This window comes from Gambusia affinis, linkage group LG04 (assembly GCF_019740435.1).
Source record: "Gambusia affinis linkage group LG04, SWU_Gaff_1.0, whole genome shotgun sequence".
In the NCBI taxonomy this organism is placed as follows: Eukaryota; Metazoa; Chordata; class Actinopteri; order Cyprinodontiformes; family Poeciliidae; genus Gambusia; species Gambusia affinis.
Genome location: NC_057871.1, coordinates 26,429,562 through 26,451,671, shown reverse-complemented (window position 1 = coordinate 26,451,671; position 22,110 = coordinate 26,429,562). Strand labels below are relative to the sequence as shown.

General features: G+C 40.9%; 1 protein-coding gene across 2 annotated transcripts; it reads left to right on the top strand.

The window, feature by feature from the left end:
• The first annotated feature begins 395 nt into the window (after positions 1–395).
• si:ch211-79m20.1 (bromodomain-containing protein DDB_G0280777) lies at positions 396–21,321 on the top strand. 2 transcript variants are annotated; one of them, XM_044115553.1, is made up of 7 exons: positions 396–1,333; positions 11,138–11,246; positions 13,060–13,125; positions 13,246–13,436; positions 15,636–16,746; positions 19,833–19,971; positions 20,354–21,321. In XM_044115553.1, the coding sequence occupies exons 1-6, from the start codon at positions 1,259–1,261 to the stop codon at positions 19,961–19,963; spliced, it is 1,683 nt and encodes a 560-aa protein (XP_043971488.1). In that variant the 5' UTR covers positions 396–1,258; the 3' UTR covers positions 19,964–19,971; positions 20,354–21,321. The 2 variants fall into 2 exon arrangements, with proteins under 2 accessions (XP_043971488.1, XP_043971487.1); XM_044115552.1 differs by having other exon boundaries at positions 13,243–13,436.
• The last annotated feature ends 789 nt before the right edge of the window (positions 21,322–22,110 follow it).

Here is a 22,110-nt window from a genome sequence, read left to right as displayed (position 1 = left end):
TTTCTGCACATTTTTACAACACAATATCAACTTTCAGCAGTAATTAAAGTGAGTTTTTGACTTTGAAATCCAATCTTTATTTCAAACAAGCAAAATGACAGAGAAAAATGTGAAGAGTGCAAAATTATATAACAAAAATTATACATAAAAAAACAAAACTTCCATGTCCAGTTTGAAAAGAAGTAGGGAGAAGACAGAACTCATTGTGTCCTACCTCCAATAAGTAAATAAAAACAATAAATGACAACTCCTAACGGGGATGGTAAGGAGACGGTTAAATAACTGAGTCATAAGGTTACCCACGCCGTTTTATTTTGAAAGGAAAATCAGCCTACTTCCGGTATGAATTTCGTTTCTCCCCGTGTCTGACTTGACGGATAAAAGTTGAGGAGAGACGCCAAGCTCCCGTTGAAAGCCGCTCGCCGCTCGGGACGCAACCAGAGAGGAGAGGCGCGCGAGGCGAGACCAACCTGAGCCAGCATACCACGAGAGGCACGAGCACGCAACAACACGCGTGGGAACGAACATGCAGAGAGAAAAACGCTCCCTTTGGACGCAGAATTGCATATGCGGTTAGAAAGATTTAAGAGTTGCGTTACAAGGATTACACACGAAGCGTCTCTTCCCAAGGTGAACCAGCTTTTTTAGATTATTTTTGGGGGACTTTGGGGGATGAAAGATTCCGCGCGTGAGCAGAAACCTGCGTTATTCTCACGCTAAAAACAAACAAACAAACAAAAAATGACATTAAGAAGCGGGAGCTTGTTGAAAACTGATCATTTTTCCGTGCGGGATTTTGCATGGAGAGCGGACGCAGTGAACACTTTGCCACATGTTGATGAACGCTTTCAGAGCCGCACTCGGACTGGCTTGTGGAAGCAGCCTCAGTTGAACTGAACTTGGACATTGTGGGAACGGTGTGGGCAGGCAGGAGGACCGTGCGGTAGGTAGTCACCACACCTGCGCACTGGTCCCACCGCCGGAAACCCTCTGAGTGAGTTTTGACAAAGACCAACGGTATGGACAGAGTCGATCCAGACGTCTCTCCTGCGCGTGAGTCACCGTGAGCGAAAAGAAAAAAAAAACAAAAACATTTGGACGAGGATATTATAACAGCGCGTGCTTTTGCGCAAAAGCGGCCACACAGCGCACGCGACATTCCTGGGACGAGGCTCGGTGCGGCTGCGGGATTGGACCCCCGGGGCTGTGTGCTAAATGCCCAGCCGGACCCCTGCGGCTCCTCAGCCTGGGCGGAAACATGAAGTCCTGGGTCCTGCTAGCGCTGCTGCTGGCTGCGCTGTTATCGGCCCGTCTGCGGCTCGGGAACGCTGAGGTAAGCCCGGTACAAAATGACCTCTAATCGGTGAGTGGGGAGGGGGGGACGACACCTGCCGGAAGCATGGAGGACCATATAGACACTCGAATTTAAATTTAAATTATGAAAATAAGTGGCTGTGTGATTTGACTCAGCGTTTTGTCAGGTTATTTTCCCAGGATGGAGTTACTTAAAGATTTACTTTTGGGGCAACGATACGTCACATTTTATATTACAGTGGAGATACAGAGTTTGGACTAATTTTACTCTGAATAATTTTCAATAGGGATAGATTAAGATTGTATTATTTTTGATAACTTTACATCCCTATCTAATGTGCAATCTGTGAGATAGATTCCCAGCTAAGATAAAATGGGTCTAAATCTGGTAGACTAATTGGTCCCATGCCGTAGACAAGTTACGTAATGAGGTCTCAATATGTTGATGGCCTCTGAAGGGTCAATTCAGGACTACTTTTGGGTAAAAATTGGAATTTTGTGCAAGTTGAGTTTCAGTGTTAACACATGGTTCTGTTATTTGGTAGCATATGACACTTTATGTTTCATGCATTCATACTTTTCATATCTGTAATATTTTCGGCTAGTTTTGATGGACTCTAAAGTCTGTACCTGAGGTACATGGGACTCACAAGCATTCTAGATACATACTCAATGGACAAAACATTATAAAGATCGCACTGGGGGCCTCATTTCTGGGAGCGGCCAGAATATATATATTTTTGGAGGAAAGTTATAGTAAATTTTTTTCAGAACAATATGTATTCAATCTACCATGCATCAGTTTATATCCACTGAAGTACAGGACTACTTATGCAAGGTTTCCCCCAGAAAACGTACTAAGCCTGGTGGTTGGGGCGCTCAGGCAATCATTCAACCAGCGGCCCGCCGTGTTTTTGAGTTAAAAAACAGGAGATTTGAAAATATCACTTGATAATTATGTGTTATTGAAAGATTAGAATATTAATATCTGAACACCAACTATCAATTTTTAACAAATCCAAACATAAAAAAATAATCTTAAGTAAGCAACGCTCAGCCTGGTGGGGGCACAAGTAAAGCCTGTTGGCCCGCCAGGCTTATAATGAACTGGGGGAAACCCTGCATGGGGATAGGGCATAGGGCACAGAGGCCCACATTGCTCTAATTCCGGCCCTGCAACAGGGTTGATTCGGAACCACTTTGGATAAAATGTCGGACCCCATATGGTCTAGAAAAATTAGAATTTCAGCAGATTTCTGTTTTCTCATATCCAACTATTTTATTTGCTGGATAGCTGCTAAAACAGGAGCTAGTCCTCAGCGAGGTTTTCCCTTTGCAAATTGGTAAATATGTGTGAGGCTTGTGTTCAGGTGCAGGGAGGGAGTCAGTCTGTCGTTGGAAGATGGAGAAGAAAGGCGAGATCTTATCTCTGCTTCCATCCAGCAGAAATTAAACTGCGATGCTGAAATAGCTTTTCTTTCACTTTATCATTACAGGTGTAGACCGGTTCCCAGTTCCTGAAATCATTTTTCTCAGAACGATGTCCGTTAGAACATTTAGTTTCACTTAGCTTCTTGTCAGCCCCCATGCTGAAACAAAAACATGCATATCTACAAAAAAAAGAAAGAAAAAAAACCCCTGTTATAATTCGTATAGTGATTATGTGCTGATTATTGATATGGCTTGAGCAGAAAGGTCTTGTGGAGATTTCCTTTTCTTTGTGGATGATCTGCCAAAACCAGGCCTCCAATTAACTTCTATAAAAGCAGGAAGTGCTTATAAAAAGAGAGACTGATTAGTTACACTTTTCACTGATTTCAGTTCCCTCCTCCTCTCCTTCAGGGCGTAAAACAAAAGATAAGAAGAGGAAGCAGAAAATGAATTAATTATAAGATTTTCACTGATTATGAATCAAATATGTGCCGCACCTTTGCAGATTGTTGTTTAATTAAGTATATAAATTGAGCATTTCAGAAATAAAATGAGTTGTTCAGAGTACATGCGGATGGTTGATGCACTGAAAAAAAGAAAATGGCAAAAAGAAATGTGTGAATTAAGTTTAACAATCTTAATTTTTTTTATGTTTAACATGACAACTTAATACATTTACTTGGATAAACTTAATTATATTACATGTAACAACAAATTAACAAAAACAAAATTAAGTTGGAGCTCTATTCTCTTTTCTTCAGTGTGGATTTGTAGAAGAAAATTAGTGAAACTTTTTTGTTTTGATGCGTGTAGATCAGATTTTTCATCATTTGACCGGCCACTTTACAAATCAGCACAGATCCAGAGCAAACTAGTCAGCTCTGGTTTCTGGCTGATTGGCTAAACCGTTAGCATTCTCAATCTGCCGGCAGAAAGGGGAGACGACGTTGTTTTAGTTCGGCTGCTACATCCACAGCAACAAGAAATTCTCATTAAAACCAGGAAGATAGAGCACATAACACCAGTTTTAAAGTCCCTCCATTGGCTCCCTCTAGCTCAAAGAATAGACTTTAAAATACTGTTGTTAGTTTATAAATCACTGAATGGTTTAGCACCACAACACATTAAAGATCTGCTGCTGTTGTATCAACCTTCCAGAACCTCTCAGGTCTTCTGGTTCTGGTTCTGCTCTGCATCCCCAGAACCAGAACCAAACGATGAGAAGCAGCATTTAGCATCAATGCACCAAAAATCTGGAACAAACTTCCAGAAAACTGTAAAACAGCTGAAACACTAACTTCCTTTAAATCTCAGCTAAAAACTCAGCTGGTTAGAGTTGTATTAGAAACGTAATCAATTACAAATTTAACGATTTTGACTTAATGTCATGTTTTGATTGTTGATTCTATGTTGTATGACTTTGTGTGTTTGTGTTTGTTATGATGTAAGACACTTTGAGATGCCTTGCTGTTGAACTGTGCGGTACAATTAAAATTTGATTGATTGACTGACTTGTTGAACAGACGCCACGTTCAACCCGCTTGATTATTCAGCAATTTTTCAGCGCAGCAACGTCATTAGCGCTGCGTCTCTGCTACAGTTCGTAATCCAATAACACGCTGCCGCTTATACAACGTGTTGTTGAACACAAGCTAAGCGTGCCCACACATGCGCCGGGAATTGTTACGTTTCGTTTTCAGATCCACTATAGAGCTAGAGTTACACCCACAAAAATGCTCTCACGTCAGGTTAGACCTCAGCTTTCTCCCCCCCTCCCCGTCCTCATCATCTTCTACTGAAAAAGTAAACAACTGTCGATTGGTGACTTTGAAACAGGTTGTTTTTGTGGCAATTGTCTCGGCGCACAAGCCGGCCGCCGCCTGTTCGCCTGATCCATTTTACATAAGAACAACAAATAATCTGCCGGGGGATTTTGTGCAGTTTGTGCTGCATGTGTGTGCTCACATCTGGACGCCTGGGTACATGTTAGAGTGACATATGTGCATGTGTTTGTGTGTGTATGCATGCGTGTGTGCGTGCGTCAGGGGTTTGCGCTCCAAACGTCAGATAGAAAATGTGCAGTGCCACATAAGAGCATTTATTCGTTAAGCCTCGTTTGGTGTGATTTCAGCAAAAATCCGATTAATGAAGAAAGATACAAAGTTGTGCATGATCGCTAATGTTGCAAATCTAAAAATAAAACTAAAAAACATTTTTAAAGCATGTGTGTTAAATTTGATCAGATTTTGGGACAGATGATGCAGCTTGGGATGAATCAAAGATTATTGCAGCATGCATCAAAGTGACTCATCCATTCTTTCAGCTAGACTCCCAACACCTGGAAGGCTTTTATTTCGAAGCAGCTGCAAGTATGTGCAGAATGTAGCAGATTTCATCACAGCAGCTGGTCTGAAAAGATGTTTTCAGATATTAATCACTTAACTTTTTTTTTTTTTTTACACAATTAGAGGAGTACGGAGCTGTTCCATCAAGTCATTTTGTTTTAAAGTGGAAATGTTGGCGTCTTGTAAAGTTTCACAGCAGTAGCATGGACTACTCCAGTGGTTAACTGAGAACTTCAACTTGCCTTATGAGGGGGTTTTTTTGTTCCCCAGTAAGGTATCACTCAGTGTAAGAAGACAAAAAATGGTACATCCCTGTGGCGAATGTTAAAATATATGTATTTGCAACACTATTGGAGAAACCTTGGCGATGGATTATACAATTAAATCACAAACTGACCTATCACGATGATAAATTTTGCTGGACGATAAATCGTTCATGGAATTTATCACGGTAAACAATAATATTGTTGTTTTGAAGCCAGTTTCCAGTAATATGATGGTAATGGTGCAAAAATGCAAGAACACATTCTCGTAGATCGATATACTTTGAATTCTAACGGACATTTGGAACGGGAAGACATTTTAAATCCATCCATCCATCCATTTTCTGTTCACCCTTGTCTCTAATGGGGTCGGGAGGGTTGCTGTTGCCTATCCCCAGCTACATTCCGGGCGAGAGGCGGGGTTCACCCTGAACAGGTCGCCAGTCTGTCGCAGAGACATTTTAAATATCCAAAATGAAGAAACAAAACAGAAATGACAAATGAAATGAATGATGAAATCTCTGTAAACAAACAAAAAGCCTAGTTGAGACCAAAACACCAGACTTCAGACTGCCGCCCTCCAGGATTTGTCAGACAAAGAAAGAGAGATGATGAACAATGAATCATGCAAATGGAAATATTGATAACAGGAATATTACTAACAATATTGGTAAATATTGCAACGGAATTGATAATATTGGTAAAAATTGTGATGGCGATAATATTTGTGGTAGATATTGCAATGACAACAATATTTGTAAATAATATGATGACGATAATATTGCATTAACCGTTGCAATAGGTGCTTATTTTCTTTCTTATCCGTTAGCATTTTTGGACGATGCTATTTGTTCATCCGCAAGACTTAGTCCAACAAGCTAAAGACGACATTAAAATGTACAATGCAAGTTCAGAACACTTTGAACATATTAGCCAACAACTATTGCACTCCAAACAATCTTTTGCAATATGAATATCGCGCACAATAATTTTGTGATGAGGATATATATATCGGATCCACAAAGTGGCTGTTTCAGTAAAGCTAGCTTTACTAATCACTAACACAAGACACTAAAAGATGACTCACTTTTAGACAATGTGTCACATTGTCACTGTTTCTTATTTCAATAAATAATAACTGCTCATCCTGGCAGAAGAGTTCCACGCTGTTATACTGTGTTTTTGAATAAAACACGGCAAAGTTTAGCAACACTTCTTTAAATCTTTGCAAAGATTGCATCCCGTCTGATCTCAGTTTGGACCAGTCGCCTCTTTTAAAATAGGTCAGATCAAACCTAAGTGGTTTCCAGTGAATAACTTACATTAGGTTGCTGGACCAAACCATTTTCACTTTGGGTTTTGGTTCAATGCAGGAATCTGTGCGGCGTGCAGGAACACAAAGGTGACAGCTTTCTCCCAAGTTCCCATTAAAAGAAGAATGTTAACTTGTGTACCCATGCAGTCGGAGCTCATCATTGTTTTCTCAAGTCCTCTCCTCTTTTCTCATTTACCGTCCCTCCATCCATCACCCACACCCTCATCTCTTCAGCCAGGGGTGGAGCGCAGCGTGCGTAGGAGTGGTGTGTTTGTGTGTGTGTGGGTGCGTGTGCGTGTGTGTGTTTGCTCTGCTTGCTGCTGTGTGTGATTGAAAAACTACCCACCGAGCTCAGCGGGCCTGGATTTTTGTTTTTTGTTTGTTTTCTTCTTTGTTCCTGCAGCATAAAGTTGGCGACCTGCCACTGCCGCGCTGATAAAAGGAGGCATGTGGCGTCGCATCTCGGTGCGACTGCGACTCAAGCGTTACATCGATTCTCCGGTGCTGTTTGTGTTTGCCCTCTGCTGAAAACTTTGATCGTCTTTTTGACAGCGTGTGTGCGCTGGCTGTCTGCTGGCCCCCCATAATTACATTCCATTACACACTCCACCTTTCTCCTCAAACATTCCTTACAAACCCCGCTGCCGTCAGGGCTTCCTCCGAGGCCCCCTGGCAGTGTGTGTTCTCCACAAGTGCATCTGCGACCTGCTTGTACGTCGCAGCAGCCCAGCAGATTTCCCTTTTGACCTACAGTCTGAGCACTCACACTGGACCAGAAGCTGAAGCGATTGGAGATTTCTTCTGCGCAAATTGTGTGGGTTGCATGAGAAATAAAGAAAAAAAAAAAGCGTTGCTCTCAAATCACCGATTGCGCAAATTTGAGCTACTAAAATAAATTTGCTTCAGTGTTTCTATGCACTAATTTCAATGCATCTGAAAAACCATCTCATCCTAGTGCATAAACTTTTTCACCAAATGCATTTTCTTTTTTAAATTGGTGCGTTTCCAAAGTCAGCCTTATTGTCAGTTCATCGTATGTGTGTCCTAGATGAACGAGGGATCAAAATTACATTTGTCGTCGTCCCCCCAGTGAAGCTACAAACTTAAAAGCATCACACAATAATAAAGAAGAATAGTGAGAACTGTTTAAGTTACTATTTGCTTTTACTTAATATATGATGTTTTTAACTTTTTTTGAGTGTTTTGTGCTACGATGAGGCTTTTTTCCCCCCAGTTGTATTGAATTTTGTGTATTTTGCAAAACCCCAAATGGAAACACTTTTTTCGCACTAAGAAGGAAACGACAGGAAGTGACAGGAGGATGATGCCGTTTTTAATCGCACACCACCGAAAAAAACTTTTTTGCCCGTGAGTTTAATTGCGTTTCGTTTTTAACAGAAACACCGCAGTCGCAAAACTGCGTTTCGTCAGTGGAGCATCGGGAAAGTCTTGCGCTCGTTCGTAGTGGAAACGCAGCTACTGTTGTTTGTCCAAATCTTGCTGCCATTTTAAACCAGTGGTTGAAGCTTATTTCCTCCCTCCAATCTAATTTGAGTGGAGGGAGGAAATAATGGCCTGTTGTAGAGTGAAAAGTGTGTGTGTATGTGTGTGTGTGGTTGTAAGGTTGCCTTGACAAATTGGGCGGACAGTGGTTAAAGCATCTGTATGTAAAGGACAAAAAGAGACGAGGAGTGTGTGTGTGCGTGTGTGTGTGTGTGTTTGCTAAAGTGGGTCAGCCAATGGCTGGTGAAAGTCATCCAGGTGTCCTCAGCCATCACCGCCCACCAAGCAGACAGAGAGCAGGGGAAAGAAAACCGGGAGTGGAGAAATGAAAACAGCAGAAGATTCATCTGGAGCTGCTCTGGTAAAATGAAAGCAAAAACTAGGATTGAAACAACCGTTTTTTTTTTGTTGTTTTTTTTTGCACGAGCAGCCGTTGATTTTGTGAGCATGATGAGCTGCAAAAGTCGTCTCATTAGTTGTCTGCCTATGAAACCAGAGTGTTTGCTGTTTTTCCCTCCATTTGGTGGGAGCTAAATTTATAATGCAGCTGAGTGGAACTGCTGCGGAACCTTACGGAGGTAAACGACCCTAGAAAAATAGAACCAAGGATGGAAAAAAACATGGAGGGAAAAAACTCAAGTCAAACATCTAATTTTAAATGGAGGCACTTTAGTGGAGTTACAGCCACACACATTTATACGAGCTGCCATTTGTGGGCCTGTTTCTATTAATGAGATGTTCAAAAGGCACAAGCTGTTCATTTAAAAAAAATTTTTTTTGTATTGATTCTTTTTACATTACATTACTGTGTGAGAATAAAGAGGAGTAATGAAATGTAATTAGAGCCAAAAAGAAAAAAGAAAATCTATTTTTCAGGACATCAGTGTTTCAGCAGTTTTGCAGTTTTCTTGAAGTTTGTTCCAGATTCGAGGAGCTTAAAAACTGAATGCTCCATGCTTGGTTCTGATTCTGGGGACATGGAACGGAACCAGAACCAGAAGAACTGAGTGGTGTAGAAGTCACAACTGAGGAAATACAACAGCTGATATTATCTGGTTCAATTTTCAGAAATGTACATGATATCAGCTGCGATTGCAGAATTGTTTTTGGGTTTGTTTCTAGTTTTGCGAAATTTTACAGACATCATCTTAAAAGAAAACCCCCTTCATACCAGCTCTACCCCAGAGAGAAATGATGTTGTGTGCTGAGTTTCGTTACGGCACCAGACATGAGCTGTGATAAAATCACATGAGCAAAAATAAATGAATGTGCCAAATATATGACATTCTGTCCAAAGTAGGTTTTGATTTACATTTCTGAAGAAGGAAAGACTTTAATCTCACAATCATTCAATCATCTCTCATGTTTCAGTTTCCCTTGACATCTCATGCAAAAAAGAACCGTTTCAAACATTTTCCTTTTCCTTAATGCTTTTCTTCGCTTTGGCAACCGTTTTCTGTTTACTGATGCAATGTGGAGTGAAGTCCAAAGCGCCAGCTGCTGATTATGCAGCTGCAGCTTTACTTTGTGTGTGCCGGTATTTAAATCATGATCGTGCGTCGTCGCTGGGATGCAGGATTTCTGAAGTATCGCTTCACTTCCCAGCTGGTTGTCTGTCTAACCAGCTGGGAGTGTAAATCACATTTAAAGGAACTCAAGGTGAATTTGAATAAGACAGCACATTGTCCATGTTCTCTGTGAATTTGGAGTATTAAAAAAAAATTAAGCAACACATTAGGATCTATTCAGCAGCATAATTGCAGTTTAAATAAATAGGAGCATCTAAGGAATTTTAATTTGACTAATTAACGTTTAGAGACATACACTAAGTGAAATTGAAGAGTTCTGACAGATCCGTCGTCATTTTTTTTTTCTCACAGTTCTCACTTCTCACGATTGCCCTCCCTTAATTTGTTTCGGCATGTCTTTTTTTTTTTTTTTTTTTTTTTTTTAAACGTTCCTGTATCAGTTGTTTCTCTAAGATGGCATCGAGTAACAGCCAAGCAAAACAAAACGCTTCAAAGAACGTTCGCTGCCATCTCCGTTTGATCTCCACAGTGAAACCACAAGCCTTTCCTGCAGCACGGCCGCGCTGCATCCATCAGGACTCCCTGCAGCGGCACTCATTAAAACCTCATTAAGTCTCTCAGTTCAGCTCTTTTATTAAATAATGGATCATTTCACTACATACATTTTAAAAAATATTGAGAGAGGAAGAGAGAGGAGGAGAGAGGGAGGGGAAAAACAGGGGGTCTTGTGGGTAAACAGACAGGGAAAGGAAGCAGCGAACACCAATCACAAGCCTAATTTCCTTCAAAGGAGGAAGTGAAACTGGAGCAAGTTTTGACTGGAGATCAAGGACAGAGATACTCTATAAGAAACACTTTTTCTTCTTCCAGTCCCACCATTTGCCCCTCTTGATTTCAGTGTAAAAATAGTGGATGAAATTTTCAAGTATTTTCCATTTAGATATATTTCTATTTAACTAAATATAGTCACTGTTACATTTTTCAACAGTTTAATAAACCGACTAATTAACCCGGTAATGTCACTGTGTAAGATTTCTGTTGCTCTTAGATTGAACAACCACTTTTTTAAGTGTATGTGAAATCCCTCATTCTCTTGAAAAGTAGCAGAGTGACTGAATGGTGAAAATGTGTCTGTAAAAAAAAAAAAATCTAGCTTTTTTTTTAAAGGTGTCTCTTCCAACTTCATTGTAGAAAAACCTTCATTAACTGAGGTTAAACTGCTAATTTAATCTCGACACCTCCCCAAACGAATCTGACTTCACTGCCAAACGAACTAGATTTTGATTAAATCAGACTAAACACGGTCACAGAACTGGAATACTGCGACGCATTCAGATTGTCGTGATCACTCAAAGACTGCATAGCTTACTTTAACAATAATATTGTTTCCAAAACTAGCTAATAACACACTGTGACTGTATGTGTCTGTCTCCGCAGGGCGATTCACTCCCTCAGTCACTGATTGACCTGGTGTGGGACTCTCCCATCTCCTCAGTGGAGGACCTGAAGCTGCTGCTGCTGCTGCAGCAGGAGTCCAGCACAATAGGTACCACTGGCCGTGCACACAGAAACACACACACACACACACACACATTAATTAAACCGACATGGAGGAGGTGAGGATGGGGGTGTCTTAACAGTCATGAATGAAGGGAAACGCCGTCTGTGAGCGTGTCAGCAGACATTCCAGGCTTCATTGCTCAGTCGGTTATGGAAGAAGTCTGAGAGAGAGCGGCTGCAACTTTTGCACTTCGGGAACCGAAACAGCGAAGAGGGGGAAACGCTTCCAGCACAAGGTCACTGAATTGTTCTGCTGCTCTGGATTCCTCAAAAGGCCTGAATTATGGATGTGAGCATTTGTGCCACAGAACCACCGTGCATGCTGCGTGTTTTCTTCACCTCCACAGAGTCCAAGAACGACGCGGCTCGCACGCAGATCAGCAAGCCGTTTTAAACTTCTGCCACGGCGGAACCAAGTCACACATACATGTATTAATAGACGGGACTTTGATCATCTCATAATGTATAAATAACACAGTGACATAACAGTGGCCACAGAGAGGAACAAGCAGAGGGAAGGATGCTTAGAAACAGGACATGAGGGAAGTGACTCAAAATCTTTTTAATTCAGAATAAACCTTTTCATGAGGCTGAGGCAACTTAATCATCTTTACAGGACATTCTAGCATGCAGGCAAGTGAGACATTACAAATGGTCATATGGCATTTAATTAGCTTAATAAAAAAATATTAAATTTGCTAATCACATCTGCCCTTTGAATCAAACATAGAAGCCATTTTGGATCTCCGGTTAACCCAACACATACATCCCATTGGACTATGGGAGGAAGTCTGAGTAGCATGTTGCTATCACACAATAATGCAAAAATAATTATTAATGATGATTTATTATTAGCTTAGTGACATAAATGATAAGAAAATTGTGTTGTCAAAAGATTTTTAACAAAGTATAACCCTGAGCTACACTTTGTTAATGCGACCTTCACATGCTATTAGCCATGTTAGCATGTTTCTGTAGCCAAGTTAGCCATGACAGCTAAGACTCTCTCAGAAATGATGGCAGAGAAATTCACTTTTTTTTTTTTTTTGAAATTGACTAAACCATTTACATTTTATTGATTTCAATCGCCTGAAAAAACATTGTTTTTTTCATACAACAGGACAGTGTGCAAAACACGTCAACAACAAATGCTTTGCACCAGATTTAGCTTCAGCTAGTTTCCATCTGCAGTGACCTCTGTATATTTAACAGTTCTGAATGGCCTTAAAATTGATGCTACACTAAATATAAAATAACCATTCATACTGTGAATGCTTCTTTTAACAAATGACAGTACATAAATAAATTACATGTACAGTTTATTTAGATACAGATAAATGGACACCTAGCAACCTCTGTAAACAAAATCCTTCACACCAGGCAGCTAATTAAAGTTAGCAGGCAACCAAGTAACACCTTCATTTGTGTTTTGGAAACACACACACACACACTCACTCACACATTGGCCAAAGCAGCCCACACCAGGAATATAATTAGGACTTGGGGGCTACAGTATGAAATGAGAGTATACTTACACACGCATGAGTCATATTTAACAAGTCATATCTTTGTTCAACAATTTTCATGACAGCAGCGAGACAAATCGTGGCAGAAAATAGCCTAATTGTTTGAGAGAGGTTAAAAAAAGGCTTCCTTTGTGAGTTGAACAATGAGCTTGGCATAAATCTGCCCAACAGGCTGCTCATGTTTTACATGTTTAACCTTTCTATTCAAGATCAATGCTGTAAAATGTAAAGGTGACCTAACTGTGTCTTGTCCTTTTGATTTCTTTACTACAGAAGATAAAGAAGACGAGCATGACAGTCTTCTAAGCCCCGTCCACGGTCGATACATTAGAAGTCTTGGTAGGTTTCCTCACCTCCTTCTGTTCCCAGCATTGCTCTTCTTTCATCTTGACATTTTATGTTTTGTTTTTTAAAATAATTCTTATCTTAGTTTTGATCTTATGTTTCTTGGCGTAGAAGCTCAGCAAGCCCAGAAGGCGGATTGTAAAGTCAGAACAGAGGTGATGGAAATAACGAGATCCATGGTGGATCGTAGCAACGGCAACTTCCTGGTGTGGCCTCGGTGTGTGGAGGTGCAGCGATGTTCAGGCTGCTGCAACTCCAGACACCAGCAGTGTGCCCCCGTCGTTAACGCCACCCGAAACCTGGAGGTACGCAACAAATACCGCTGCCATTAAAGCATGACTTCACCACCTCCTGCAACGTGACAGCTGAAGAAAAGTTTATCATGTTTAACTTCCCCCAAATTAAAAAAAAGTTACTTTTGACGTTTTGGTTAATTACATTTCTTGATTAGAGGACGTGAAGTTTTTTGTTTTAACTGGTATGTTTACCTAGCGTGGTACTGCTCCCATAATGCATTGAAAATTCATTTCCCACAAATAAAGATTTTGTAAATCTCAAATGGTGAATTAAATCATGGCTGCTCGGTGTTTGAGCAGGATTACAGAGTCTTTCATCTGTCTTTCTCAGTGTAGTACAGTAAAAAAATAAAAAATCTATTTAACTTCAGTACCTGCATCACACTGAGATACCTGCTTTTCCATTACCCAAGAACTACTTTCTTGCTTCAAAATATTGCCCTAAACAAAGATGCGACATCGTCTCACAACTGCTTACTCTGGGTTACATTGAGGTTGTTATCTAAACTCTTTCTTTGGAGCGGTTGCTAAGCAACATCGAAATGTTTACTGGTCTTTGTAGGGAAATGGCTCTGGATCTCACTGCAGTAATGACATTAAACTGGAAATTAGTTCATTCAGAGGAGCAGATTGCAGAATGTGGACAGAGAAAAGCACTTTTTAATTGGCTTAATGCTTCATAAATAATGAACCAAAATTTTATTTTCATTTACGAAGAAATGATTGAATTGGATCTAAAAGTTGCTTGACATGCAACAAAACAACTGTCTTTTCTCCCCAGCAAGTTATCCCTTTGATTTTTGGATCAATTCATATTCTCATGTATTAAATGTTGAAGTGACAACATACTTGTGCGTAATTCTAATTAAATTCTTACAAGTCACCCTGCACAAATTCCCATTAGGTTTTTGCTCATTTTGCGATTTTGTACTGATACATTTCTGTATTGACACGCCGTTATGGAAGCCAGATTAATGGGTAGATATTGGAAAGTGATGAAAGCTATGTGGTATTTTTATTATATTGTTTGAAGGACTAATGATAGCTTGCATTTGAATCAATTTACAGGCGGGAATTTTTACAAACAGGAATCTCAGCTTCACTTTGTGAACTTGAGGAGGAAGCAGGTCCTGACAGGCAGCCACTTAAAACTATGGAATCAGATGTCAATACTAGGAAGTCAACAACATTAAATATGGATTGTTATACTCACTGAACAATTTACCAGGTTCATCAGGTTGGACTCCATTTGTCTTCGTCTCTTGGTAACGTAGACTGAAAAAGGCGTCAGACACATTCCTTAGTTTTTGGTCCGTGTGGTTGTCATAGCATCATGCAGTTGCTATTATGGTGATGTGAATCTCCCTTCCCATCATATCCCAAAGTTGCAACAGTGTTGAGATTGATTGTGGAGGCTGCTGGAGTAACAAACAAACAAACAAACAGACATTTAACCCAACGTCACGTACAACAAACCGATGTGAGAAGATTCAAGTTTTGTGGCATACTAGAAGTTGCCATCAGAGGGGTAAATAAAGGTCATAAAGGGATAGATAATGGTAAGCAGCAATCGTCTTGTAGTCTTGAGAGGCCTAAGGCAGGGGTCCCCAAAGTCGGTCCTCAAAGGCCAGTATCCTGCATGTTCTAGTTCTCTCCCTGGTTTAACACACCTGGATCAAATGATGGCTCGTTAGAAGGCCTAAGGAGAACATTGACATGCTGAAAAGGTTGTTGCTACCACCAGGGAGAGAATAAAACATGCAGGATGCCGACCCTCGAGGAATGACTTTGGGCACCCCTAGTCTAAGGGTTGCAAAGAAGAATATCCATGACACCCCCAGCAACCTGGATGTGTAGTGTGGATACAATGTCTTCAAGTTCAATTCTCAGACCATCTCAGACCATCCTCACAACAACAAGAAAGTTGGTTAAATCCCATTTTATCCCTATTTTGGTGCTTGTTTTGGACTTTGGTAAGCTGTCTTCACCACATACAGCTGCCTAAATGTATTCAGTTGCTCATTTGTGATTGATTGATTGATTACTCTTCATGTCAACTATCAATTGAACTGATTGATTTACTCAAAGGGTTGGTGGGTATATTTATGCAACAGGTTTAGAAAACCGAAAGCATCTATTGGATGCACCATCGTGTCTTTATCAAAAACAAACAGTTTTCTTATTTGGTCTTTCATCTGTCTTCCTCAGGTTACAAAGATTGTGTACAGGAACCAGAAACGTTTCATTGAAACCGCCATCATCCCAGTAGTAGATCACGTGAGCTGTCGGCTGCAGGCGATTCCTCCCTCCACATCGTCGTCTTCTTCATCGACTGTCTTCGCCTCTCAACCAAACCCTCTTCCAGCTCCCCCGCAAAGATACCCTACATCCTCCCTGCCTCTTTTCCCATCCCACAGCTCCCAGCCGCTTCCCCCAAAGACTCCCACCTCCAAGGCCGACCTCCACCGCCACGACGACCTCAAGCACAACCAGCACCACCACCTTCCGCACAAGCAAGATCCTTTGGCAAGGCAGTGGCAGCAGGGCAGCTACACTCAGCTGGTGCGCTGGACGCAGCCCCGAGCGCATCAGGCCCCCACATACACGCAGACCCGACTCACGACGGCCGGGTTTCTCGGCTCGGTCGGGACCTGGCCGTCTGAGGCGAGGGCAGAGCACAGCGTTCTGGAAAGTCCGCAGCAAGTCGGACACGAGAGCGGCTTCGACAGGAGCCGCGAGGAGACCAGCGGGGAGGCGCGCCGTCCCGACCACGAACAACGACAACAAGAGCTGTTAAAGCACCAGCAGAGGCAGGAGCATCATCATCATCATCATCAACATCCTCAACATCCTCACCTCTCGCAACAACACAACCCCAGAGGAGATGAGAAACAGGAGATGAGGACGCAACATCTGCTTCACGCTCCCCAGTCGGACAGCACTTCCCCGCCCGTCAGCATGACCCCGGCGCCCACGACCAGACAAAATCCCACTTCTTTCACAACTGTAATTCAAAAAGACTCAGTGACGAGCCAAACGTATGGAGAGGTCACTCGTCACAAACAGGTGGAGAGCAAAGGAGACGGTCCGAAAGACGGGACCGAGAGGGAAGAAAGCGGGTCCGCAGTTAGCGGTGACTCGGGTCGGGCAGAGGCAGCCAATCAAGAGAAGGAAAATGACTCAAAATTAAGTGGTGGGACAGACTATTTAACAGAGGAGGAGAGACGAAAGAAGCTACTGGAGATGGTGCAGAGTGAGCCGGAAAAAGACCCTCATCTGCATTCTCACCAAAGACCAAAACCAACGACATTTAAATCAGGTAATTCTTACATTTCTTAGACAATGTAGTGACGACACCTGTTGGATTACAACAGTTTGAATGCTGCGTCACATTACCAGCTATAAGACTCAGTGTTGTAATATTACATCTTTATTTCACACTCAAACAAATCTACAAATGTAGACTTTTCTTTAGTTTGTTTTACTCAAACTTAGAGACTGAACCTCGCTGTTCAGCTTGGCTTTGAAACAAAATTCCTAAACATAGTTTCAATAATGCAAAAATAGCATTTTGAGCAGTTTATATTACATTGTGTTTTACAACCATTTGCGTTGTCTCATTTTGCGATCAGTGTTCATCTGCCGTCCCAGAAAAGATACAATGTTATTATTGCAAATGAAAGTCTTACTGCATGTGAATGTTCACAACCAAACCCAACAAAATCCATCAAAATCCATCAAAATCCATCAAAATCCATCAAAATCCATGCACAACAACCAGTTTGAACACTAAACAGCTAAACGAAAAAAAAGAAGTAAATAGACCCCTAACCCGTATACATGGAAAAACACAAAGCAACAACATTTTAACGCAAGAAACTTTTCTAATGAAGGCCCAAACTGTGCTCCAGTGATATCAGTATCACTGCTCCACGTGCAAAACTCACCGAACAGCTGATGAAGAAAAGGAAAATCATGAAGCCGAAACTTAAATTTAGTCGTAGCTTCGCTGTTTTACAGTCATTATTTTCACTTGGCATCTGTAATCTGCTGCCTTTGCTTCACCCTGGTGTTTAACCTTTTTACTATTTTGGTTGTTATATGATCGCATTTTTAAAATGTTATTTTATTGAACGCGTCAAGTTACAATTAAATGCTCATTTATTACTCTCATTGAGTTTTTTTTAAACATATAATACAAGTGTTGTCCAATGTAAGCAGATATATTCAGATTAGGGAATGTGTAATAATGTATGGCCACATTTAATAACTTAAATATTAGTTTATTATGACAATTACTAGTTCAAATCCAAGAAATGATTTTGGTTGAGCAATTAATTACTTTTCCATTCATTTTTGCCTTTGATGATGTGCAAAATAGACAGTGTCCTGTAATATTTGTCGATCTTTAAGCATTCGGACTCGGTCACGGTCTCGACCTTGGAAAGTCTGGACTCGGTCTCAGGAGAATCAGCTGAAATAACCGAACAGATGGGTCAACAGGAGTGGCGAAAAATGATGGGAGACAAGCAAACGCACAGCAACGCGTAGAGTTTAAGTGTAGAAGAGGCATAAAAACTGAGGAAGAGGAGGAAATGACTAAAGGAACCAGGATGGATCCAGCTGGGGAAAGGAGCAGGTAGAGGCAAATGAGGAAGAAACTAACTATTGGGATGGGGAGCAGATTGTTGGGTTAATCCAACAAAATAAATGCAAAACTCAAGATATGACAAGATATAGGAGAACAAATAAAGAAATGACCAAAACAGAAAGTAGCTGAAGCTAAAAGTCCGAGCACCAAAGGAACATGATGACACTCCACAATGGTACATCGACTGAATTTATATGGAGTTTTTCTACTCAAACTCAAAGCTCTTTACTCTACAGCCATATTTATCCATTCATGCTCACAAATCTGCACACATTTATACACCAACACACAGACAAGGAGGCAACTTGGGGTTACGTTTCTTGTCAAATTGACATGTGATAGGAACAAGTTGTAATCAAGGTCACGACCTTTCAGTTACAAGACGACTAGTTTACCCAGTGAGCCGCTGTCGCCCAATCAGATCGCCTGGCATAACGGTGAAAAATATTGAACTTTACCTGCCCCTATTCTCCACGGCCATTATAGAGATGAAGAACAAAGATTACAATCTTAGTTTGTAACTCACGAGTGACTAAGTATGTTTATCTGGGAAGATGTAGCAATCGGTACATGCCAAAATAAACAGCAGCACACCTACGTGTCCAACTATTTGTCCTCACTTGTTCCGTGTTCTGCATTCGAAGCGTGAGCACAAACGTACGTATAGTCGCTCTGAACAGAGTTCTGCTCCCTTCAGGGCACGGTTGGTCAAATTCCAAATCCAGTGTTTTTCCTTCCTGTCGCTTTCCTTTAAACCAAGCCGTGATGCAGGTTTGTGCTTCCTGGCTTCTATCTTTTACTGAAAACCTGCCATGAATGTGTGTTTCTGTGCTTATTGTTGCCCGATTGCACCACCCTGCATCTTTATCGACCCACCGGGAAAAGAAGGTGGGCAACTGTGACTCAGTGGGAAGAGTCGTCGTCTTGTAATCTGAAAGTTGTGGGTTTGGATCCAGTTTTTCTCCTGTCAGATGTGGATGTGTCCTTGGGCAATTCACTTAACTCAAGTGGCTTACTGATCTGTTTATCGGTGTTGGCCTGCGTGTGTGTTTGTGTGTGTGCGAATGGGTGAAAGTGCTTTGATTGGTTGGTGTGACTGGAAAAATCCCTAAATACAATCAGTCTTAATAAGCCTGGAAATAAATACATCTCTTTTTATTTGCATAATTTTACAAGAAATGTTTTGGTAAACATTAACCCTTAATTCAAGTCTCTTTTCTCAGTGGGGATTAAAAAATACCACATTAAAAACTAATGTTGCTCTCACAAAGTGAGCCTGTGAGCCATGAGGATTCCCCGGTGCAAATCCATTGAGATTTCTGTGTGACTGGGTGCTTTTCTCTTCCCATGGCCTCTGGGAACCACTTTAAAGTCCCATCCATCCATCCATCCATTTTCTTTACACCCTTCTTCCCTAATGGGGTCGGGAGGGTTGCTGGTGCCTATCTCCAGCTGCGTTCCGGGCGAGAGGCGGGGTTCACCCTGGACAGGTCGCCAGTCTGTCGCAGCTTTAAAGTCCCAAAACATTTTAAATAAAAATGTTAAATTTTAAATTTAACTTTAATTTTAAAATTAAAGTTAAAAAACCCACCAAAAAACAAAGATTACTTGCTGGATTCTTTTTAGTAACATTAACACAAGGCCAAGTCAACATAAAACTGTTTCATCATGTACCAAAACAACCAACCCTCTTCCATTGCCATCCCAAGTCGCCTCATCCTGTCTTCTTTTGTTCTGTACGTTTTCTCCTACAGCGTTGTCCACTGTGGTACCCACGTCGACGGCAGCTCGTCAGGTACCGTTCCGACCCGCTTCTCCTCGCCGCAGAAAAAGAAAACACCGCAAACGCATCAGCAAAGCTGCGATGAGGGCTATGATCATGTAGCGATGAAGGTAAGAACAACCTGCAGGCGTGGAGGAGAACATTTTGTTTAATAAAGTTTGTTATGCTCTCAAACCCTCGGTTACGTAAGCAGAGAGCAGACATTTTTCGACATACAAAATCTTGATAGCATTTTGAAAATCACTTAATTAAGGGAAGAGCCTACATTGTGTAGAAATCACAGACTTCTGTTTTAGTAGTGCTAGCTGCGCTATATAAGATGCTAATAAATGATGAATAAAAATTGTCGTCTCATAATAAGAAGGGCAGGAAACACATTTTGAAAGCTGGTAGTTATAGTTCCCAATTATAAATCTGAATTAAATCAGAAGGTGGACGACTTTTTTTTTTAAATCATATGTTTGAAATTTTGCTCCTTTCTTTCTCCAACAGGAAGCGGCTCTGCAGAATGAAAGGTTGTGGAGATGAACGATGCGTTTCCTGAAGCTGGATGTTCAGACCTGCTCTTTTACGTACCCGGCTTGGCAGAAAGTCGCCTTTCCAGCTCTGGAGATGCTGCAAAGTATCCATTAGTCTGGATTTAACAAGTGCAATCTCGTGAACTCCTCAAATCAGAGAGGCTTTGACACACTAAACACTGGATCTCAACTCGTGTCATCTTAAAAGCACAAATGGATGAACTAAATGAGGATTTATCCGTACAGCGCTTCAGGAACGCAGGACAAGAGGCAGCCATTGACTGGCTACTTTCAACAAGTTGCTTAATAGCCAAGATGGATATTGAATTGCTGATTTGGGGCTAAACATGGAGTTTGAAATAATAATAATAAAAAAAAGCGAACTGACCAGGAGAACTGGATTTCTACACTGGGAAGACTGGAAACTGTAGCCTACAGCCTTGGCCTCAGTGCCAAAAAATAAATAAATACTGTTATCCTGAAATGTTTGAGTCTAACATAATGTAACACTGGAGTAGTAACACACTGATCATACTACACTGACTTTAGAGTCTGCTATGTACTGTAGCTAATTGTACAGGAAAATATCAGTAACCTGCTCAATCATTACTACTGTCTAATAAAATAAACAGAACAGCAACTAAACGCCTGCTTTAACAAAATGCTATAGATATCCACAAGTCTTAAAGACATGGCTTTTAGAGGCTGCTGTGAACCAGTTATATAGATAATGCTACATTGTAAGAAAAAAAGAAAGCTTTTAAGAAAATTATTTCCTGGTGAAAGAAAAAAAAAAGTATTTCTTAACTTATTGAAGAGGAGGATATGAAGTCGTTTGGTTCTCAAGTGTAATTATTGCCACAGACATGTAATATTTGGTTGTACTGTAATGAATATTATTTTTCATAAAAAATAATAATAAAAAAAAATTATCAAGAAAAATTGCAGTGATGTCTTTGGTGGGTGTTTTGGGCAACTGCAGAAAAACCATGCACATTATCAGCGCCTGCACTTATGCACTTTGCGTGTTTAGCTGTGTGTTGCATATTAGAATCACATGCTAATCTTTGCTCTATGACTGCAAGTCACGAAGCAAAGCAGCGGTCAGCAGAGTTTCTGGTTGCTATAGGCACTCATGGACAGATATGTCAACAGAGGAGTATCGAATGTTTGAAAGAAGGACAGGGGAGGGAGGCTGTCAGCTCAGGAATGACAATGTGATGAATGACAGAAAGGGTGAGAGCATACTAAGGGTCCTGAGAGGGGTCCAGGAACCTGACAGGAATGATGAGAGACCAAATCCACACACAACTAGAAAAGATGGAGGGGCAGGAAAAATCATTTTAGAAGCAATAGTTAAGCGTTTCTCACATGAGCTAGTTTTAGTAGCATATTCTTCTCTGCAAGAATATTTTTAAACTAGAACATTTCTGAAGAAATTTAAAAGGTGTCTACAACATGTGCGTATTGGTCGGACCCATATCAGGTGATCTAATGCAGAAAATGAGCAAAACTGCTGAGGTTTGCTTTAATCCTCTCAGTAGCATGGGGGGTATAACTAACATATTGGCTAACATGGCCTTACTCCATTGATTATCCAAGCAATATTATGTAAGCTAAAATTAGCTAAAATTGTATAGTTAGCTTAAATTCTGTGGGGCATCACTAGCATGTGGACGTACATTGACTTACTCCATTTAGTATGCTAAATGTAGAGAACATATCAAAAAT

Coding starts and splice junctions, on each gene's coding strand:
- si:ch211-79m20.1 (XM_044115552.1), top strand. CDS start 1,259: ATGAAGTCCTGGGTCCTGCTAGCGCTGCTGCTGGCTGCGCTGTTATCG. Junction 13,126..13,242: donor TCGATACATTAGAAGTCTTG/GTAGGTTTCCTC, acceptor TTCTTGGCGTAG/AAGCTCAGCAAGCCCAGAAG. Junction 13,437..15,635: donor ACGCCACCCGAAACCTGGAG/GTACGCAACAAA, acceptor TGTCTTCCTCAG/GTTACAAAGATTGTGTACAG.